At 35.0% G+C, this 20330-nt stretch overlaps 1 protein-coding gene across 2 annotated transcripts; it reads right to left on the reverse strand.

Annotated features, from left to right (window-relative positions):
• Positions 1-225: 225 nt before the first annotated feature.
• LOC135074990 (phenoloxidase-activating enzyme-like) lies at positions 226-14680 on the reverse strand. Of its 2 annotated transcripts, none has more exons than XM_063969362.1 (8): positions 14539-14680; positions 12076-12233; positions 9813-10629; positions 8916-9053; positions 7706-7874; positions 3077-3273; positions 1719-1875; positions 226-1211 (listed from the first exon to the last, which is right to left on the reverse strand). In XM_063969362.1, exons 2-8 carry the CDS (start codon positions 12208-12210, stop codon positions 977-979), a joined length of 1848 nt encoding a protein of 615 aa, XP_063825432.1. In that variant the 5' UTR covers positions 12211-12233; positions 14539-14680; the 3' UTR covers positions 226-976. The 2 variants fall into 2 exon arrangements, with proteins under 2 accessions (XP_063825432.1, XP_063825431.1); XM_063969361.1 differs by lacking the exon at positions 14539-14680 and adding an exon at positions 13649-13759 and having other exon boundaries at positions 227-1211.
• Positions 14681-20330: the final 5650 nt, after the last annotated feature.

Consider the following 20330-nt stretch of genomic DNA (forward strand, 5'->3'; position numbering starts at 1 on the left):
TTGACGTTTAAGGTTTGAAATTCCTCACGATTCTCCAAAATCGTGTATAAGTAAGATACAGGAAATGTAGAGATGAATAATTTAATTCGTGCTTTTTTAAGGTTTGGCTTTTCTCAGATTTGTTTTCAACCGAGAAAACCGAACATTCGTTTATTTTATTTAAATTAATGTATGTGGAATTGGGATAGTTTAAAAGTAACAGAATTGTTTGGTAAAATAGTCATTTATTCATAAGACTAGATTTATATCATTAAATGAATTTTCATCTAATTAAGTAGATTGCAGTAAGAAATATCTTAATTACAATTTAAACGAGCAAAATAAAACTTATAGGATCGTCTTCATTAAGCTTCAATATCAATAGTTTATTTACCTACAAACGTTGCGTCGTTATTAATAAAATATTTATAACTAATTACATTAATTCAATACACTTTGAAATTTTACAACTAGTGATTAGAAATAGGCAAAGTTTACAAACTTGAGAAAATAGTTAATTTTAGATTCACATTACAAGTCAGTAACAGAAAAGAGGATACGCGACAGGATGAACTTAGTGCGTATTATTAATAGTAAGTATGTACTATCGGCAACAGTGTTAACTGCCCATTGCCGGTCATGTCGTCTCGTTCTATCGCAAAGAATCACCATTTGATGAGAGCGAGAGCAAAATCGGAAATGGATAGTTAACACTGTGGACGTGTGTAGGTACATAACCTTCGAAAAAGTTGTAGTCATATTATTATAGGAGTATTAATTATTAATGCAATTATTTGGTATTTGCAAAAGCTCGTCCAATCACATGATCAAACTTAGAAAGCTTAATTATGCCCGAATAATTAACTACTCGTAGATTGCTTTAAGCACGATGAATTAATTGACACGCTTTACTTCATACTATTTTGTTTTTTGCGGGCTAGAATAATATTCTAAATTCATTTGTTTTTGCTAAACTTCAATTAAATTATTCAGTACATCACTTTTGCATCATACTCCTAATCCAGGGCAGATACTGGTAGACATTGGTATACAAAGAAGGTACGGAGGTCCCGCAAGGCGCGTCGGCCCTCTTCCCGCTAACCACCCCTGATACGAAATACCTCCCTGCGTACATCATCATTAGCGGCCCTCCGGAGTCGCCTTTGCATGTGTCCTCCCCGGTGTACCCGGCTGCGCAGACCTGCATCCTCGTTAGGCCCGGGTAAGCGCTCCTGGAATAAGGATGGGTAGATGTCGATTATCGATAAAGGTATTAAAATTCAAATTACTTAAAAATAAAAGAACGTACGTGTGCACCAAAGAAATAATTAGAGTCATCATTTTACATTTTTGTTGCACCTTTTACTATGTATTACCTACATACAAGTAAGATATGTAACATAATGATGTGCTGTCGCCTGTACTTTTTCTTATCCAACATTTTTAACCTGTTTTAATTGACGTCCACGTCATCGGATAATTCAGTACTAAATTAATTGTTATGTTGAGAATATAATTTAAATATGATATGAAAATAAGAATATGTAACAAAAGCTTTAACGACCTTTCCCCTAGAGAAATTAGTGGGAGCAGAAAAGTAATTTTACTGACCCAAATTAAAAACTAAAGTTCATTTATATTAATAAACATTCCAATAAGAAAATCTATATGAAATCAAATAGATATTTCATCGATTATATCGAACTAATCGATATCGATGTTTCCACCGGCATCCCTACCTGCAGTCGCTTTGCGGCACCAAGTTGACGACGGTGGATTGTTTGATGTTCGACTTGTACTGCCCGTTGCGTCCCCAGCCGGCGACCGCGAGACGCAAGTTGGACAGCTCTGGGCTGTCCACGTTTATGGGCGGCAGGCAGATTGGGCGGATGTAGTCTGAAAAATAAATAATAATACAATAATTATCATTAATAATATCCTTAGATACCTAATTACACTGCGTAATGAAGAAGGAAGCCGCTGGATGCAGATCGTTCCCAATCGGCTAAAAGGATCATTAGAGGTGGCCTATGGTCATCGAATGGAACTTTCTGTGACGAAACGAAAATCACGCAGGTGAAGCCACAAGCATGTAAAAACTATCAACAAACACTTTTCTTTCATGTGATATTTTTAAGTTCAGATAACTAAGTATCTGTAATGCGTTTCTCTTTCGTTCTATCGAATTTTATTTACCAGTTTTGCAATATAATTAATAATTTATAATTAATAATTTTATTAATATTAACCTTGAAAGGATACATTGGAAAGATAATGAAGCATTCCATAAAGCTGCCACAACCTTAAACCGTATTTCAATTATTGCCTAACATAAATCAGCAAATCTCAAGAGGGCAAATCCGCGGTAAATGGAGCATTATTATAAAGTTATGTAACGTACATACTGTTCTAAATTTTACATTACGATTAGCGGGATAATCCAGGGAATGCTATTGGCTCGGGCGGGGATGCTTAGCAAAAGCCGCGGAACAGGCCACAAATCCAGTTAAACACACGCTTTGAGTAAGCCACTTAGCGTTGCACTAATTGGCTTTCTTCTGCTAACTTTGGAACGCTCTCAAGTTCCCGCTGGCATGCTAATTTTAACAACAATGCTTAGAACGTGAGGTAAAACAATTAGAAAAGCAATTGAATCAATGATACTCGTAACTTTACGATAGTAAAATATTTTCTTATGTTTGGTTTGTACTTTACCTACTATTAGCTATCTAATTTTCATAAAAGCAATATTTTACTGTCTATCTTTTGTTGTAATAAAGATTTGGAATGTAACTATAACTGTAAAATCTACATTGCAGTTCAAAATCAGACGTAAAACAAAGCTTTTTAAGCTATTATACCAATCTTTAATAGCTCTAAACTAAGCGTAACTTAGTGTTAGAGCGGTTAAGAGATCATATTCCTACTTAGCCAATGGTTCAGGTATAATATACGTACCATTCAAATTATGCGTATACGTATCCTATCAACTAAGTTAATTTCGTTAGTAATATCTTTGATGCAAAACCGGACATATCAACACAAAGCTCTACATTTTCAGTGATTAGTAAAGAAATCATAGAAAACACGGACTTACCGGTATAAGGCGCATTGCCACGAAGTCTTATCAATGCGATGTCATTGTGAAGCCTGTTGTCGTCATACTCAGGGTGTAAGTGGAGATTTTCCGCGTGCATCACTATGTTTTCCACACACACTTGTCCTTTCCCCAGTACATTCTTACAGTCCTTAGGGAAGGTCCGCTTGTCGTACTCCGCTAGGTATATCTCGACGCTGAAACATCATATTTGATAATACTAATAAGTCGCCAGTAACTATGATAATTATGTCATCATAAGCTATGCATTGCATTAAGCTTGGCCCAGCTGGGGCTGTAAAGTTTTGACTTTGAATAATTATAGTACGTTACTATGTAGACGGACTGCCCATAAATTACACAAAGCATTACCAATGGTTAAAAAAAAATCTAAGTAGATTGAACCCATGATCTTGAATGTAAATTTTTACTGAGAAAATATTTTAGCATATTTTTTCGGCACCAAGAATAGGCTCCGACTAAAGTGTGACCTAAAAACGTTATCATGTAAATTCCACTTTTCCCTAAAGTTGAAAGATTTGGAATTTTGGATTAAGCTTCGGCCCCAGGAGAAATTCCTGGAGCATTAGGGCTAGAACAAGAAAATAGAGCCAGTCGTTTGGGACGCCCTGTTGTCAAGCCCCAGATAATAATGTTTGTCGAGAGATGGAAGGAATTTGTGTAAGTATCTTTAGGCAAAGTTTTAGTTCTGTGCTTGAGACCTTTTAAAGTAAGTATGTATTTTTTATACAATCTAGTTCTACATAAATGTGGAGTGGTATTTAAGAGTATTAAGAGCCATTTTACATTTTCGTGCGAATTTCTAAGATTTTGGAAGCATGAATTACTATCTTAAGCAACACCCAGAGATTATTTAATAACTGCGAAAGATAGGTCAATCCTTGGTGTTGACCATTAATGAAACGGATTTACTAAAACTCTTTTGCTTAATTCACAGTGCCCCATCTCCCACAACCATTTTACGGAAAAATTGCCGCAGACTCATTTTCAAAGTCCTGTATCTATTATTTATGCTCATATAATAAGCTTAAAAATATATAGTAATCATTGGACATATATTCTTGTAGTCCATTAATGAAATAGATTCTTGTATTTCATTACCATTATTGAGTAAAATCTAAAAATAATTTGGCAAATTTGAAGATTAACGTCACATTTTGATCGTGGTTTTTGGTTTAAAAACACAGCAATAACTGCAATAAAAGTATCCCCAAATAAAGAATATTCATTGTAGAATTGATTTCTACAGTTATTGTTTAAATATTAGTAACCACTTTGTCAAAATATTGATGTGAATATCGGTATAAATTACAATGCGCAAGCCGACATCGATTAGTATGGCGCGAGCGCCCGTCAAGGCAGGACCTGTGTCATTTTTCCCGCCGTGACGTTTACGTGCGTTCATGTCGTAAAGCGGTGATTTGTACGGCGACCAAATACATTTGATACTATGCCGAGAGGCTGTTTCGAGTCGGCCGGCCGAGCAGAAATTGAAATGATGAATTTTAATTTCTTTGACGGATCTGGGTGTAACTATGTATAATATGTAGGTACCATGTATTTAATTTAATAAATAAATTATAAAAAGTATATCCATTATGCTAGCACCCTTAACACAAGCATATTGGTTGCCTACTTTTGGACTAGATGGCGCTGTGAAATTGTCCAAAGATTTGTTTATTTATTTATCCGCTTTAAGTTTTGTTTCGTGAAGAAGAAAAAGAAGCGTTTTGTTTCGAGAGGGAAGCTTTGTTGTTAAATCTATACTAATAAAAGAGGAAAGATTTAATTGTTTGTTTGTTTGTTTGGACGCAATAGGCTCCGAAAAAAAATTCTTTCACGATTTAGAATCCTAATTTTTTTCTATGTAGGCTATAAAATATTTTCAAAAACTTTAGTCCAAAATCTTTGATAAAATTCGACGTTTAATAAATAAATTAGATAACATATTAATACTTTTTTTTTCAGTACGATTTTAGTACCTACTTGTTTTTCAGAAATTTTACGATTTAACTAAACTTCTAAAGTGTTTATATTTTATGCATAATTTATTAACTTCTAAAATATACATATTTTATATCCTATTGATAGATGACGTGCTTCGTATTTTATTAAAATTATTACCTGACTAGGTTAAAAAGGTGTGGAATGTTATTTTGGAGATAACTTGGTTCCATAGAAATATAGAGAGATGCTAAGTAATGCGCTGAGTTCGAAACTCAGTGTCGTATTAGAAATTCACACACACAAAGAAATCAAATTATGTGCTCATTATCCACTGCGGTATCAGTATTCAACGTTCGAATAATCTTAGTACTCTGCAAGCAATATAAACTGTTTACATAATGACGTCGCTACTGTCATCATTGCTTTCACAAGCAATATGTTCCAATTTGTCCCTTGTCACATTTCCCTTTAGTTTCTGTGATCTGTGCTTGTTTCTAAGTTGATATCAATGAAATATTCCTTAGTACTTTTGATTTAATTTTTTTTTTTATTTTGACACGTGTTTGAAAAATCAAGGTCAGATTACAATAAAATAACATGTGAAAACGTAACATTGCATTGCAACTCGCAATTTCGCAATATTGATGAGGAGATTCCATTGGAAAGTCTGTATTCATTCCTAGGATTCCCCTAACACCATCAAATTCAAGAGAATTAAAGAGAGTGCAGTTTTCCATCTCATGCTTAGGGACCACGGTTTAAAATAGTGTGGTTGCATAGAGCCTGCAACGGGCAACCGCGTGCGCAGCTGCTCATACTAATTTTCGATACAAAAGCAAGTGTTGACGCCTTCACGAGTTTTAGCGGAGTTCCATATGGTAGCGGGAGTAGACTCAATGGAAATCTATGCTTCTCCGACGACCGACGTATGTGGAATACTCCAGAGTATGCGCACACAATAGCCTGGTGATTTTAGCACCTGAAGGAAAAACAAAAAAACATTGTTTACAAAGAAATCTGCGGCAGGTGTAGTGTTTTAATTTTGTTTTAGAAAGATCTCATAATTTTGTAAGTATTCAAATATTTAAACATAATAATTTGTAGATTTTATATCAAAAAATATAATTATTTAACAAAATTAATTTTCTTAGAATATTTTAATTCTATTAGAACCATTTTCCACTTCATTGCAGAAGAAGTCGCGGGCAAAAAGCTAGTATGAAATATGTAGTATTGCCCGCGGCTTCACCCGCTTGAAATGTAGTTTGTCACAGATCGTCATAAATTATAGCCTATACATTGTTATTCTGGTCGACGCCAGGGATGGATGAGCGTCGCTGTCGCTGGCGACAGGGTCTTCTGGTTCAGGGTTCATGGCGTAGGTCTCAGGCAAAATGAAATCCACTCGTAGAAATTAATAAACTCAGTGTATTCACGAAAATAATTACACACAGTACTAGAGTCGTATCGGAACTGAGTGATCCAAAGGTCTTGCGATAGGAACGTCCGACCCGAGTGATAGTTGAACACAGACTGCCTAGTACTGCTGTACTGTAAAGTTTCATCAAAATCTGTTCAGTAGTTTTTGCGTGAAAGTGTAACAAACATCCAGACATCCACACAAACTTTCGTATTTATAATATTAGTCAGACTAGTAAGAAGTAAGATAGTAAGATGAATTATTTTAGTTATTTGTTTACTTATAATAATATTTATTTATTTATTTCTTAGCTCTGTCTGATAATGGATCTGGAGGAGATGCAATGGCTACCTCCGTAACAAAACAATAGAACCCTATGGAGTTTGGGCTTGTGTGATTCGCCTTGACGAATATTTCGTATCCAGGGTCCGATGATGGAGCTGTAAGGGGGCAGATTTTTTTTTCACTATGTGACTGTTTTTATTTTGTACTTAATATATTATATTTTACATATTATACCTATTCGTGTTTCATTATGAATCGAAACATAAAAGACTTAATAAACTCTATTAAAAATTTAAATTAATTTATCAAGTTTGAATACCTCATTCTACCTTAAAATTAATAACTTAAATCAAGTCTTAATACGGTCACGGCTCAAGATTTTTTTGTCCATTTCAGCGTTCTTTTTACTCTTTTGACGTTGCGTTGACAGCTTTTACCTAAATTCGCGCGGAATATTTTTGTGAAATGGCTCTTAAATCACTTCAAGACTTGTTTTTATATTAAGAAGAAATGTAAGGATATTTTGTGAGCTGGTAATTTACAATATTCAAATTTTTAAGTTCGTTTTATTCGGTTTTGTCCGAGTTTTGATACACGGAAAATTCCATAATTTAAAGGTATTAAGTGTAACATAGATTTATGCTTATTTACTTGTATGCATATTGTATTATTGTCTTGATATTTTTTAAATTATAAACTATGATTGATCAATCGTAGCATTAGGCCTAGTTCAGACAGTATCGCTGTCTTGCGGTTCCAGCAACAGTTCTCGTGCATTTGCTTCAAACAGTAACTGCATGGTGACCACCTCAGTGCCTCGCCAGTAAAAATAACCCAGAAACCGCGCAGTTATCGCTCGTGTCTTACCAGTCTGAGCCAGATCTTAGAGGTTTTATTAACTTGTAAATAAAGTTGTAGGATTGGACTTAACGGAATTGTAGGAAAAAATGACTTACTCTTTAACGGTGCCCTTGCTATCAACGATACAGTGTCCAGCTGTGAGGACGTAGCGAGAGCTGATGAGGGAGCCGCCACATGAGAAAGCGACCTCCTTGTCGGGGTAAACGAATATGGTCTTCAGCAGAACGGTCCATGGGAACTGTTCGAGCTCTGTTTCTTTGCCACCTTTGAACAAAAATAGTAAGATAGTTTTAGCAAAATACAAAACTTTTAATTACTAACGCTAACTCTTAAGCCCAATAAGCTGTAGAACTTATAACACACCAATCAGTTTAATTGTGGGTAGGAATAACAAAGTACCTAATGTAAATTAATGAAGCCTCCTTAACCATTCTGGCCACCGTGGGGAGTGTAAGCCAAGACCTCCATTTGCCTTTGGAAAAATAGGGTTGTGCTCCTATAGTGGAGATAAAAAAAAGTAAATATTTTCTTGTGTGACTATTTGATATCTACAGATAACTTTGGACATAATTCCCACGAGGAAATGAAAAAGCAGTCCAAGTATTTTTGCAAGTTGTTTACTGGTAATTTCATTAGAATAAAAATAAACAAGCAACATCAAAGTGTCAACCGACAGCCAAAATTTCTGCCGAATCCAAGCGAATCTTATTACAAGTCCCGACTTAGAAGTAATATGTTAATATCGGGGCCCTTTTCTGTCGTTTAGTGTTCGAGAAATGGAACGAACATTTTCTATATTTTTATTAGGATAAGTTCAAACAGATTATATCAGAAGATATTTGAAACATTTCACTTAAATCCACACGAAAATATTGTCCTATTTTTGGAGATACTCATCTTAATCCACTTTATAAGATACCTACGTTTACGAGTAACCTATGTATAACGTTTAATGTAAACTGTCATAGAGACTGCTAATTAATATTACCTGCAATCTAGCAGAACCTACTAACTAAAAACTGAAAAGTTTACAGTAGTTTAGTGGACAGTAAAACTATCAATAAAATGAAAGTCAGAAGGTAGAGTAAGTACCTATAGTTTACTTCCATTCCAGATTTTAATTCATACTAGACTTAATGATCTTCCCTTCTAATATTGAACTAATTAGCAATTATGAGCCAATGAAGTTAATTAGTTAATTACCAATTTATCTCAATACCTGTATACCCGCCTACATTAATTATACAATTTTTCCTTCGATACATTAATTTAGTTCTTTAGATTATGGAACCACTCTTAATTTACCTGCAATACGATTGTCCAATGTAATGTTGACATCTTCCCTCTTGACTCTATCAGACTGCGGCCAGAGAGGCCGAGACCCCCGGCTTGGCTGGTTCCTGTGAGGCGCCCAGTTTGATTGTGGGTACCCATTTCCCGAAGCTGTGGAAAAAAATACAATTAGAAAACTGTACTATTAATAACAACATTAGGTAAGAAAACTAATATCATACCAATAAGCCCTAAAATAAGAAAATTTTATATAAAACTACTGATTAAATGAGATAATGACGCATTCATGATTTATTGACTATTGAGCTTAATGATGAAGCCAGGTTTTATGATCGTAACTAACTTACTACTTGCAAAAGGAGTAAGTATTGCTTAATTGAAGAGTAGGTAACTAAAAGCAAGCATCGAATTTAATTTCTACTTAAAAGGATGGCTGCCTCTAAGTGAGTTAGTAAATTATTGTGCATTAACTTAAAACACTTATGTATTTAAATTAATTGAGGTAACGCAGAGATCCCTTTGATGCGTAAGCAGAGCGGCACAAATAAAGTCCCGACGAATGAGTTATTTAAATTCAAAGCGCAAATTAGGACTATAATGGGGTGACATCCGGTTATATTAAATTTAGAGTGAGGTATCGGTACTACGGCTAGCATGAAAAACTTTCGAGTTCGAATCGTTTGCGTATTCGAATCGCCATCAAAAGATTTAAAACCTACGAAAACTGCAACAGCGCCCTTGTGAACGTGTCGTAAAGTAAACTTAGTATAAGAAATGGTTGCACGAAACTTATTTTGAGAATCAAAATTGTCACGTTATCGTTTAATTCAAAGGCCGAGTATCGAATTTTGTCGAATACGCAAACGATTCGAAGACAAAAGTTGTTCATGCTAGAGGTACGGGACTCACCGGCGTCGCTGTCAGGGTCCGTCGCCTCCCGCCCGCAACATCCCGAGTCGGGATCCGGCGGGAAGCTCGTTACGGGACACTGTCCACCTAAGTTTGTTCCCGTAAGAGAATTATCCTTCCTGTCGGCCGGCAGAAAGTACGGATTCTGCGCGTTATTGTCAGGACCCTTCCCGCGGCGCATTTCGAATCCGTTATCGTAAGGGTTACCGTTTTGGTTACCTAACTGATTACCAGCACTGTTCCCATTGTCAAAACCTTGCTGGCCGCCCAAATTGCCACCGTTCAAACCACCATGCTCATTGTCATTCTCATAAACTTGGTAGCCGTTTCCATTAGGCCCTGGGTTGTTGAACTGGTTGCCAGTCAATCTTTGGTTACCAAATTGGGGTAATGGAGTATTGGTGTACTGGCCACCAGTATTTGGGTACTGGCCACCAGTATTTGGGTACTGGGCGCCAGAATTTGGGTACTGGGTGCCAGAATTTGGGTACTGGGCACCAGTATTTGGGTACTGGGCACCAGTATTTGGGTACTGGGCACCAGTATTGGGGTACTGGCCACCAGTATTGGGGTACTGGCCACCAGTATTAGGATAGCCTTGGAAACCAGGATTAAACTGGTTACCAGTAAAACCGTTTGGATAACCAGGATAAATCGGTGAATTGAAGTTCGGTTGGTTAAGGAAACTATTTTTTTCCATTTTCACTGGCTGTTCTGTTGTACTTGTTGTTGTACTGGAGATTTGTTTGGGTCGCTCGGTAGAAGAAGGCTGTGGTGATGGGTTCTCCACTTGCCACACATTTTCGGGACAGCATACCTGTAATAATTAAATTTTTAGTTAATGGGCAACGGTCATAATAATATGAATTTGTTATCTTAATTTGTATTTATACATTAATGTACCTACGTCTATTATACAGACGGAAAACGAAACCAGTTTACAAATAAAATATTGATAAAGTTGAAGTAATTTTAGATTTTTCAACCTAACATCTATTTGGTACAATTTGTTAGCGATTGCAGTGTAATATTTAATTTTATAAATACCGGATCATTCAAATATAAACCTGTAAGTTTGACCTTTATTTTACGACGGATTACATCTGAGCATAAATAATTATCATTATCTACCATTTCATTTTTTTAAAGACGACTTATTTAAAGTAAGGAATTTGAAATAATTGTTTGTATACAAAACCTTGAAAAACACGACCCCGACGTGCACTACGCACCCGCTGTTTTTAAAATAGTAATGTTGTCATAAAACAATTTAAGTTTGTTAATTAATAATATTTCGTACTTAACGCGATTATTAAGTGGCGAGTCCCGTTCGTACGAAATGTTTATTTATTAAACCCGTTTATCATTTGGTATTTCGGTCGAACGCTGTATAAATGACACGTTCATTTTGTGATAAATCGCGGGAATGGTACGAAATTGCAGTTTTAATACAAAAGTGAACAAATTTAAACAGTGTTTAAAAGCAATTTACATTGCAAACAGGAATTAATGAAACGGCGAAGTTGGGTAGTGTTTTAGTGCGGTTTCACGTCAAAGTGTTTCGCTGAAAGCGATACGCTTTCGGAGTTTGTACAGAATTAGATACAAGGTCATAAAACTCATTTTTTTTCTATAAATAGACTTTAAAAAATTTTAACCCTTCGATTGCTTCGAGACAATTAATCGGCTAGTGCTGAAACTCTAACTAACTAAAGTAAAATGACTTTTACTTTAGTCAGTCACTTTTGTCAGCCGCTGTTTTAGGGTCTAACAATTATAACTTTGAATGATATTGTAGTATCGCTAACGTTTAATTAAATAACATAATATTTAGAATTCTAACACCCGGCTGGAGCGAGCGGCAAACAAAAGCTTGATAATGTTGACAACTCATTCACTGCTGTGGCGCGGTACCATTCAATATTACAGCGCTTTTGGTGGGTTTAGTTGTCATTTAGTTTTGAAACTAATAGCCTGAAACTTAGGGCTATGAAGTGTTAATTCAGTAATATTTGTATTTATAATTTTATATGAAATTTTTGTCTATTTACTGTAAACATCCACTACTAGCTACTTAGATAGGAATCTACTGAAAAATGACACAAATCTTTCATGACTCCGAGTGTTAACATTAACATTTGCGCCTAGCGGGATTCGAACCGGCAACTGAACTGGTATCGTTAACCACTAATGCAGATGACCGTCACAACTATCATCATTTTAAAATTAATTACTCAGACATTTAAAATAAAATTATACAAACCAGATCTCCTTTAGCTGATGAGGAAAATCCATAGATAGGTTTGGTATTACTAGAAGCGTCTTCACAGTCATATCTCTCCCGCCAGTTGGCTTGGTCCGCCTCAGAAAGGTTCTTGAAGAACGGACAGTTGTCCATTGGTTCACATGTCTCACATGATTCTGAAACAAAAGTTTAGGCTTGGTACAACAAAACATAGAACATTTTGTTGTAAGTCAAATTACGATTCAGAACAAATCTGGATTATTGTTTTCAGGAATTGACATATTATTATAGAATAGTAATTTGTGCGATTTCGTATTAATCATTTAATAAAGTATGAATCTTAAACTTATTAAAATGTTCGAATCGACTCTTACATCTAGATGTAAAGGCAGTCGGTACTAGTACCGACTGCATTTAAGTGCCTTTTATAAAAAAAAAACTAACCAAACATATGTTTTTTAATAAATATTTTTTCATACACAATCACGTAGTAGGTAGATATTTAAGTATTTATTTCAGTAAGTACCTACTACGATTTCTTTTGAAAATAAGTACCTATATTTAGTAATTACAGCTAAACTGAAAGAATCATTACAAGCGAATAGCAACTAGCAGGGTTGTTTTGACATTGAAAATTTCAAATATCACAAACATTTTCAAAGCTTCTCATTCTGAAAATTATGCAAATAGCGTGTTTTCATTAGTATTCGTAAGCAGTTTCCAATTAATTTGTATTATTCGATAGTGCCTATCTATACAAACAGACAGGCTTCTAATTTTGAACGTGACCTACTAAGGTTAGGCTGTTTGCCAATTAAGTTTATTAATTAATATTTTGTTTATAGCTAAAACACCGAAGTTTGAATTAAATTACTATTTTCGTATGGCTTCAATATCGAAAATCATTCTAAAATATTTGGGTATCAGTTATTAATTGTAAATGTTTGATTATAAGTTCTAAAAGGGTAAAGGCTCAGTTTCAGTTTCGGTTCTAAAAAGGTTACATACTGAAATTGAAGCACTGGAAATTGTCGACACTATCACAAAATTGACAAAAAATATCAACAAGCTACAAAAAATAATCCAGTGCTTTTGTGCCAGTTGAAGTTTGTGCTTTTGTGTCCAATAAAATACTGGATCATTTATTTTATTTTAGGCAGACAGTAAATACAGTTTTTTAAACTTAACAGATGTTTAATGTGTTTAATCTTTAACTAAGGTTACTTTAATCAAATTAAAGACTTTTAAATGACTTTATCGTGTGTAATTAAGATTTACGTGTCGCATTTCAAAATGATATTGGGCATTAATAAATGGTTTCCAATATCAAGTGTCCAATATCAAGTGCCAGATTGAGGTAGGTAAGTTTAAGAAAGTGTTTCTAAGCGAGATTTGGATATTTTGATCTTTGGTCCAGTTTTGCGAAAAATTCTAAAAAATACATAGGAGGAGAATAAAAAGATAGGAATAAAAATCAATAGGAGTCTGATAGATAAGTAACATATCAAAATACATATAATTTCAGGCTAAAATTATCCAATATTATAAAAATAAAAATGTATAATAATAGATCCTATCTATTATAAAATACCTTTATTAGCTGCCTGTGTACCCCACGATAACAAAAGAACACAAATAAACACACAACACTTCATACTGATTGTCGACCCGATTGAGTCGTCACGGACCACTGCGCTGTCATCGGCCGAGACAAACATTAATGACTGCGTTATTATAATACCTACCTACCTAATTGTCAAGATGGAGGAAATCTGGTTGTGGGTATTTGCCACTAATTACCTGTTGATTGGACTACCCGTTTAGATGGGGTAATTAGAAATTGAACGTTCGTAGAACAGAAGAAAAGCATGAGTCAATAAAACATTGTTGGAGGAAACGTAACTGAAAATGTTACGTAATAATTTTCAGTGTTATGTCACAAAATAGAAAGATTAATATTTTTTTATTTTATTGTTTACATGTTTTTTACTGTATGTCGGCACAAATCACATTTACTTTAAATACAATGTCATGCATGACGCGAAATTGGTTTTCACTTTTGTGCTTCAAAAATTAATGAACTGGCAATTTACATAATCAGTTGATAAATAACTATTATAAGCGTGAATACCTATAATTATTGATTCATTGTCTAGTAATTTTCTACATCCAATATCGCCATAAACTCAGATTGGTTGTACCTACTTACATTTGAATTTTATGTTCTAGATTTTTTCAAGTTCCCGGGTGGGAAGTTAGGATTAAGACACCCTGAGGTCTTCTATAAATTTAATTCAAAATGGACAGTTTTGGTCAGAGTAAATACATATAGTGCCGTGCACGAAAAAAGATGTGGAAAGCTACTTATTCCATGAAACATTTTTACACTAGGATGTACGATCTTTGGTTACTGCACCAAATTAGAGAAACACAAGATACTAGTGCAATAGAATGGTTTATTATATGATCAAACGAACTTACCAAGTGAAGTTCGATCTGAATTATCCTGTTTTAGCCGAAGAGATTTATTTTACCAAGTAGTACCCCTGTACGACAAGCCAATCCGCACACAATATTCAGCGTAGTAGTAGTAAAAAACAAAAGAGCGGGCAACCCCACCCCTACCACGCTGTGGGCTCGGTGTCCGAGCGGTCTCATTATATTTAGAGAAGAGATGACATTGACGTTTACCTCCAGGGAAGAAGATATAGAAATCTTCGGGTTGGGAGGGACCTTAAATCTCTTCGGCGAAAACAGGATAATTCAGATCGAACTTCACTTGGTAAGTTCGTTTGATCATATAATTATCCTGTTTTCGCCTCCGAGATTTATTTTACCATGTAGATGTTTAGAGCATGGATCAATGTCCATGTTAAATAGTTAAGAGAGTAAATGTCAATGTACTAAATACATAATAAAGCAATATTTTTGTATTATAATCGTATTGCATCACTTATTCATAACAATAACAAGTATCACGGTCTCAACAAGATTTTGTTCATTATAGAGTATTATTATATACATTTATTTGTACTTCTATTAACTATTAAGTACGACTACTGATTGTAAAAAGTTGCCAAGACAGTTGACAGAGCATCCTGTCTATCCAGCACACTGGCTAATTGTGTCAACGTTGACAGCGGCGCAAACCGCAGGGAATACTGCCGCGTGTCGCGTGCTGTGTGGGCCGAACACCCTCGTGTCGACACTCCTTCCCTATATGTATTTATCCAGTTTCATCTCAGAACTGAGCTTGACGACGGTAGTGGTTAACACCGAATCGATCATAGTGACTGCAAGGCTAACAGCTGATTGTTGTAAAATATAAGCTCACTTGCATTTTAATTAAATAAATAAATAATGTGGTTAATTAAAACTTATTAATTTATTTGGATACAGTTTGACCAGTATTCCAAAACAGTATTAATTTGGATTCCAAGTAACACTGTTGCGAGGAAAAAGTTTGGTTTCTATTTAATAGCACCTTTTAATAGCAATCTTTTGATTCTTGAAACCTGACCTATAAATTATAATATTTATTTAAATAATTATATATTTCAATAAATTATATGATTTCACTAACGATATTGCTAAGCGGTGGTTATTTAATGTTATTATAGGATGCACCCGACTTTAGAATATGCTAAAAAAATAGAGTAAGGTAGGTACAATGATGTAATTGAGCATTGTAAAAATATTTATTTGTCAGTCATTTGGTGTAGTGGTTTCGAAACGGACTACTATGCCGAGAGGTCCCGGGTTCGATCCCCGGCCGGGCAGAAATTGAATTGATACATTTTAATTTCTGTGATGGGTCTAGGTGTTACTATGTATAATAATATGTACTTATGTATATAAAAACGGTATTTAAGTATGTTTATATCCGTTGTCTAGGACCCATAGCTTTGCTCAGTTTGGGACTAGGAGCGTAGTGTAAAATGTCGAAGGAAAGATATTTATTTATTATTTGCGGAGTGTATAGCGGAGTCTGGTACGTTTTGTTTGATCCACGACTGCCAAATACAAAACTCACTGCCTAGGAAAGGTAAGCTTAAATGGGCAATATGGTACTACTGATGTACCTGTTGCCCCAGCATTCTATTTTTTTTATTTTTTATTTATTTATTTTTTTTTGTGAAAAAACGTATTAACGTCTAAAAAAAATGTTCGCCATTCTAAGGCGAATTAATTGGAATTAATTCATGTAAATCGTGTAGAAATCTCTACGCCAGACGATAAAATATGAATTATGACTAAATATCAAACAAAGTTCAAGAAACAAAAAATAGGTTTATGTCATGTACTAAAACCAAAGCGTCTTACATTTTCTGAGACAATATTAAACCAAGCTCCTACTCCGTGTCTTTATTAAGACACCTTGATTCAGTCAGCTTCAGTATTATGACTGTGATGATTGAATTTTTATAATCATGCTAAGAAACATAACAAAATACTAATTCTCAATTTATACTTCATAGAAAGGGAAGAAAGACTCATTCATTATTATGAGTTTGTGGCAGCGTTATCGATTCGTAAAATAATATCGCATTATTTTTTGGTATTATAAAAAAATGTCAATCTAAACTAAAGGTTACAAGTAGTGGTAGTACTGGTAGGTACCTACATAATTCATAGTTTATTTTATGTGGTTGATTCTTTCTTTGACTGACCAAAGTCCACTAGTCCGGTTGTTATTACAAGCGGCCCGATTTCTTTTTTGATGCGTCAATAATTTTCTATTACATTGATTACAATGTAATTATTATTGTGTTATATAATTTATAAAGGCATAGTTATTATCGCTTTAACGCATAATAAGATACTTTGCTTGTCTAAAAGATTTAGCAAGATAAGAAATGATTCAATGTATTTCATGATGTCGCATCTCTTCTTATGAGAATTCTAACGTTATACATAAATAATTTATACGAACCAATTGTAAAACAGTACATGGAGTTAAAACTGACTTTTTTTTTTTTTTTTTAGTAAATAAATAATAATAATGATGATGAAGCCTTACTTTGTAAGACTATCAATAGTATTATTAGCATTAATCATACATTGATTAGTAGGTACAAACCTACATAATAATGATTTTCCGATACAAGAAAAAAATGACGTCATCTTATGTACCGATACAGTTTAAGGAAGCTCTTAGATTTTATCTATTATTTATAGATACAAGCTGGTGAGGCGTCATGAATAAAAATAAAAAAAAATAAACTTTGTAAAAATATCAGGGCTAAAGAAAGGCCGCAAAGAGACAAACAAAAATGTTGCCTGTTTGTTCAGATACAAAACAAACATCCGTTAAAATAAGACCATAATTCTATTTGCTTTTCAGTGGCTATCGTGTTTATGTAATAAACATTTATATTAATAAGTTTCTTTAAACCATAAATGAATCTTTTGTTAAAAGTTTAATTGCGGTTAAAATATCATCCCTTTTGAAGTGCTTAAACCACATAAACTTTGTTTAGCATCTTATATAAACGCTAAGTCCACCATCTAGGAACATTTTTTTTTTTTTTTTTAACAAGTGGGTTATCTCAGAATGTACTCGTGTCGACGGATGCGATTAAGAATATTCTTAATATCAACGTCTCTGCGCCGACGTGTATAATTATTTGTTATGTATAATTAATTATGTTTACTCGCATGGTTATGATGATTATGAAAAAAATAATCTGGGTTCGAATCGGGAATCGAATAGGTATCTCGGTACAATAAATTCTGTAACCGGATATTAGGTACATTGCATTTAAAATAACAACATTTTAAGCGGCCAGCACATACCTGTACATAGATGGCGCGTCGTCTAGGGACGCGGGTTACCTTGGTGTTCTGGTCGGTCTTTAATGGCGCTTCCCGCGTTGCGCTGGCAGCGCTGGGCTTGCGGCGGCTGCGGCGCGGTGCTGCGGCGTAAATAACGGCGCCTGCGATTGTGGAAGGCGGCGTGGTTGCGCCGCGGGCGGGTGATAGGTCTTAGCCCATCATACCATACAGCAGGGCGTAGCTTGTCGGTACGGCCTCTGTATAAAGCCTCGATTCACACAGTTATGCGAACGGCTAAAGCTTAAATTATATTATCAGTGCAGCAGCCTGGATTATTTGTCATATCAAATAAATACCTCTTTTCCCGTTTTAGAGGATTATAATGAGTTATAGTTGTCGACCGTCGATGTAATTGGTCGACCGACCGGAAATGTAGAAAGATCTTTGTAAGTTTCCAACAAAAAAATGTGAGACTGATAAGTACTCACAATCACAATGTCAGTTAATATGAGTCGTTGCATAGAAAAAACGACATAACATTGTCATACTTCATATATAAAGTAGGCATTTATTTCCACTTCGACTCGGTTCGGTCAACAAACCGGCCTAAGGTTTATTTAGGATCTTTTATTCTGACCTTATAATAGCAAGTAATGAATCTACATAAATGCACTTTGAATTTTGATCTGATACTTATTTCTTTCTTACTAGCCTTTGTATTTAGACCAATATCGATTGGTGTAATGTATAAAAATACGAAACAACAAAATTATTCAGTTACCCTTTCTAGCATTGAACAATGTGTATGGCCACAGGGTCATCGGTCGTTATAAAAGCAGGCGGAGGCTCGACTGGGGCGAGTGCATCCGCGGCGCCGGGTCATCATGCTCCAAGACGGTTGATGGTTCATAAGGTGTAAGGCCAAGAAGGCAAGCTCTTAATGTGGGTAGTTTCGTACAAACGCAACATTTTTCTGTATGAGCTCATTATGTTCTGTTTTTACGGCTTTTAAAAATGGCCGAAAAGAAGATTTAAAAACTCGTAAAAGTGAATAATATTACAATACCTGGCTATCTCGGTAGTTAATATCTCGTTTTTACTCGCTAGAGCAAAAAACGGCTACTGGTTAAAAAATAACCGAACATAAAGTGGCTGCTGGTTAATATCTCTTATTAACGCTACTGGTTAAAAAATGACCCGCAAAAATGACCGAATATAAAGTGGTTGCTGGTTAATATCTCGTATTAACTCGCTAGAGCAGAAAATGGCTACTGGGTAACATCTCGCATTACCTCGGAGAAAAAAATGGCTACTGGGTAACATCTCGCATTACCTCGGAGCAAAAGAATGGCTACTGGGTAACATCTCGCATTACCTCGGAGCAAAAAATGGCTACTGGTTAACATCGCGCGTTAACTTGGAGCTAAAAATGGGTCAAAGTTACGCGTCGTGTCACAACGCTTATAATAAAAATGTACGAGCACTTGCACAAAATAGTTGTTACAACCAACCTTGTGTTGGGTCTAATTCTCGTCACTACACTGCACAACTTAAAATAATTACGTTTTTTGTCGGTAAAAACGTCCTGGTGACGTCACTTAAGCATTTTTCTTATACTGCGTGCGGTCGTTGCGCGTGCGCACAAAGGAATGAGACCGCTCGGACACCGAGCCCACAGCGTGGTAGGGGTGGGGTTGCCCGCTCTTTTGTTTTTTACTACTACTACGCTGAATATTGTGTGCGGATTGGCTTGTCGTACAGGGGTACTTGGTAAAATAAATCTCGGAGGCGAAAACAGGATAATTTATATTCTATCGTAGTTATGGTTAGGTATAGGTACTTATTTAGGTATTTTGTTATTTGGAAAAGTTTCCTGGAAAAGAATTTAATTTTATATTTACTTACCAAGTTATTTAACAAGGATGAGTAGATGGTGAAAGTGATTTGCATCTTTATGCCTGTTCGCAAGTTAAATGAGTTTTCCTGTCTATTTTCCAAACTTTGTAAGAGGGTAACTCACCTGGTTCATATTTATGTGTGTTGTCGAGCGATTCCTGAACGTATTTTAGTAAGCAGATTATGTTTGAGATTTTAATTTAAGTTGTACTTTACATTTATTATAACGCTCGAGTTTGCTTTGCCCTTTAGAACTGAAAATTGCGTAGGGAATATGAAAACAACGATGTTTTTATTTACGACTCTGTCTGACATTTTAACTTTTTTTTTGGGATAGAAATAAATTCAGTTAGGAATATGAAAGTTTAATCGTAACATTATTGGCGACTAATAGTCTACTTAAAGTAAAGTAATGTTACCGTAATGCTCGTAACAGTTAATTTAAGGGACGTCATCGCACAAAATAACAGTAGTACATAAAGATCATTTAGAGTAATGATATTTATACCAATTACTTAAATAATCTCGCTTGATAACGAGCAAATACGAGTACGTTTCAAAATGCGAGATGACCATCATAGGTCCGGATGCAGTAGTTGGGC

This window comes from Ostrinia nubilalis, chromosome 9 (assembly GCF_963855985.1).
Source record: "Ostrinia nubilalis chromosome 9, ilOstNubi1.1, whole genome shotgun sequence".
Lineage (NCBI taxonomy): Eukaryota > Metazoa > Arthropoda > Insecta > Lepidoptera > Crambidae > Ostrinia > Ostrinia nubilalis.

Coding starts and splice junctions, on each gene's coding strand:
- LOC135074990 (XM_063969361.1), bottom strand. CDS start 13,712: ATGAAGTGTTGTGTGTTTATTTGTGTTCTTTTGTTATCGTGGGGTACA. Junction 9,054..9,812: donor GGACCCTGACAGCGACGCCG/GTGAGTCCCGTA, acceptor TTTTTTCCACAG/CTTCGGGAAATGGGTACCCA. Junction 3,274..7,705: donor AGCAAGGGCACCGTTAAAGA/GTAAGTCATTTT, acceptor ATGATGTTTCAG/CGTCGAGATATACCTAGCGG.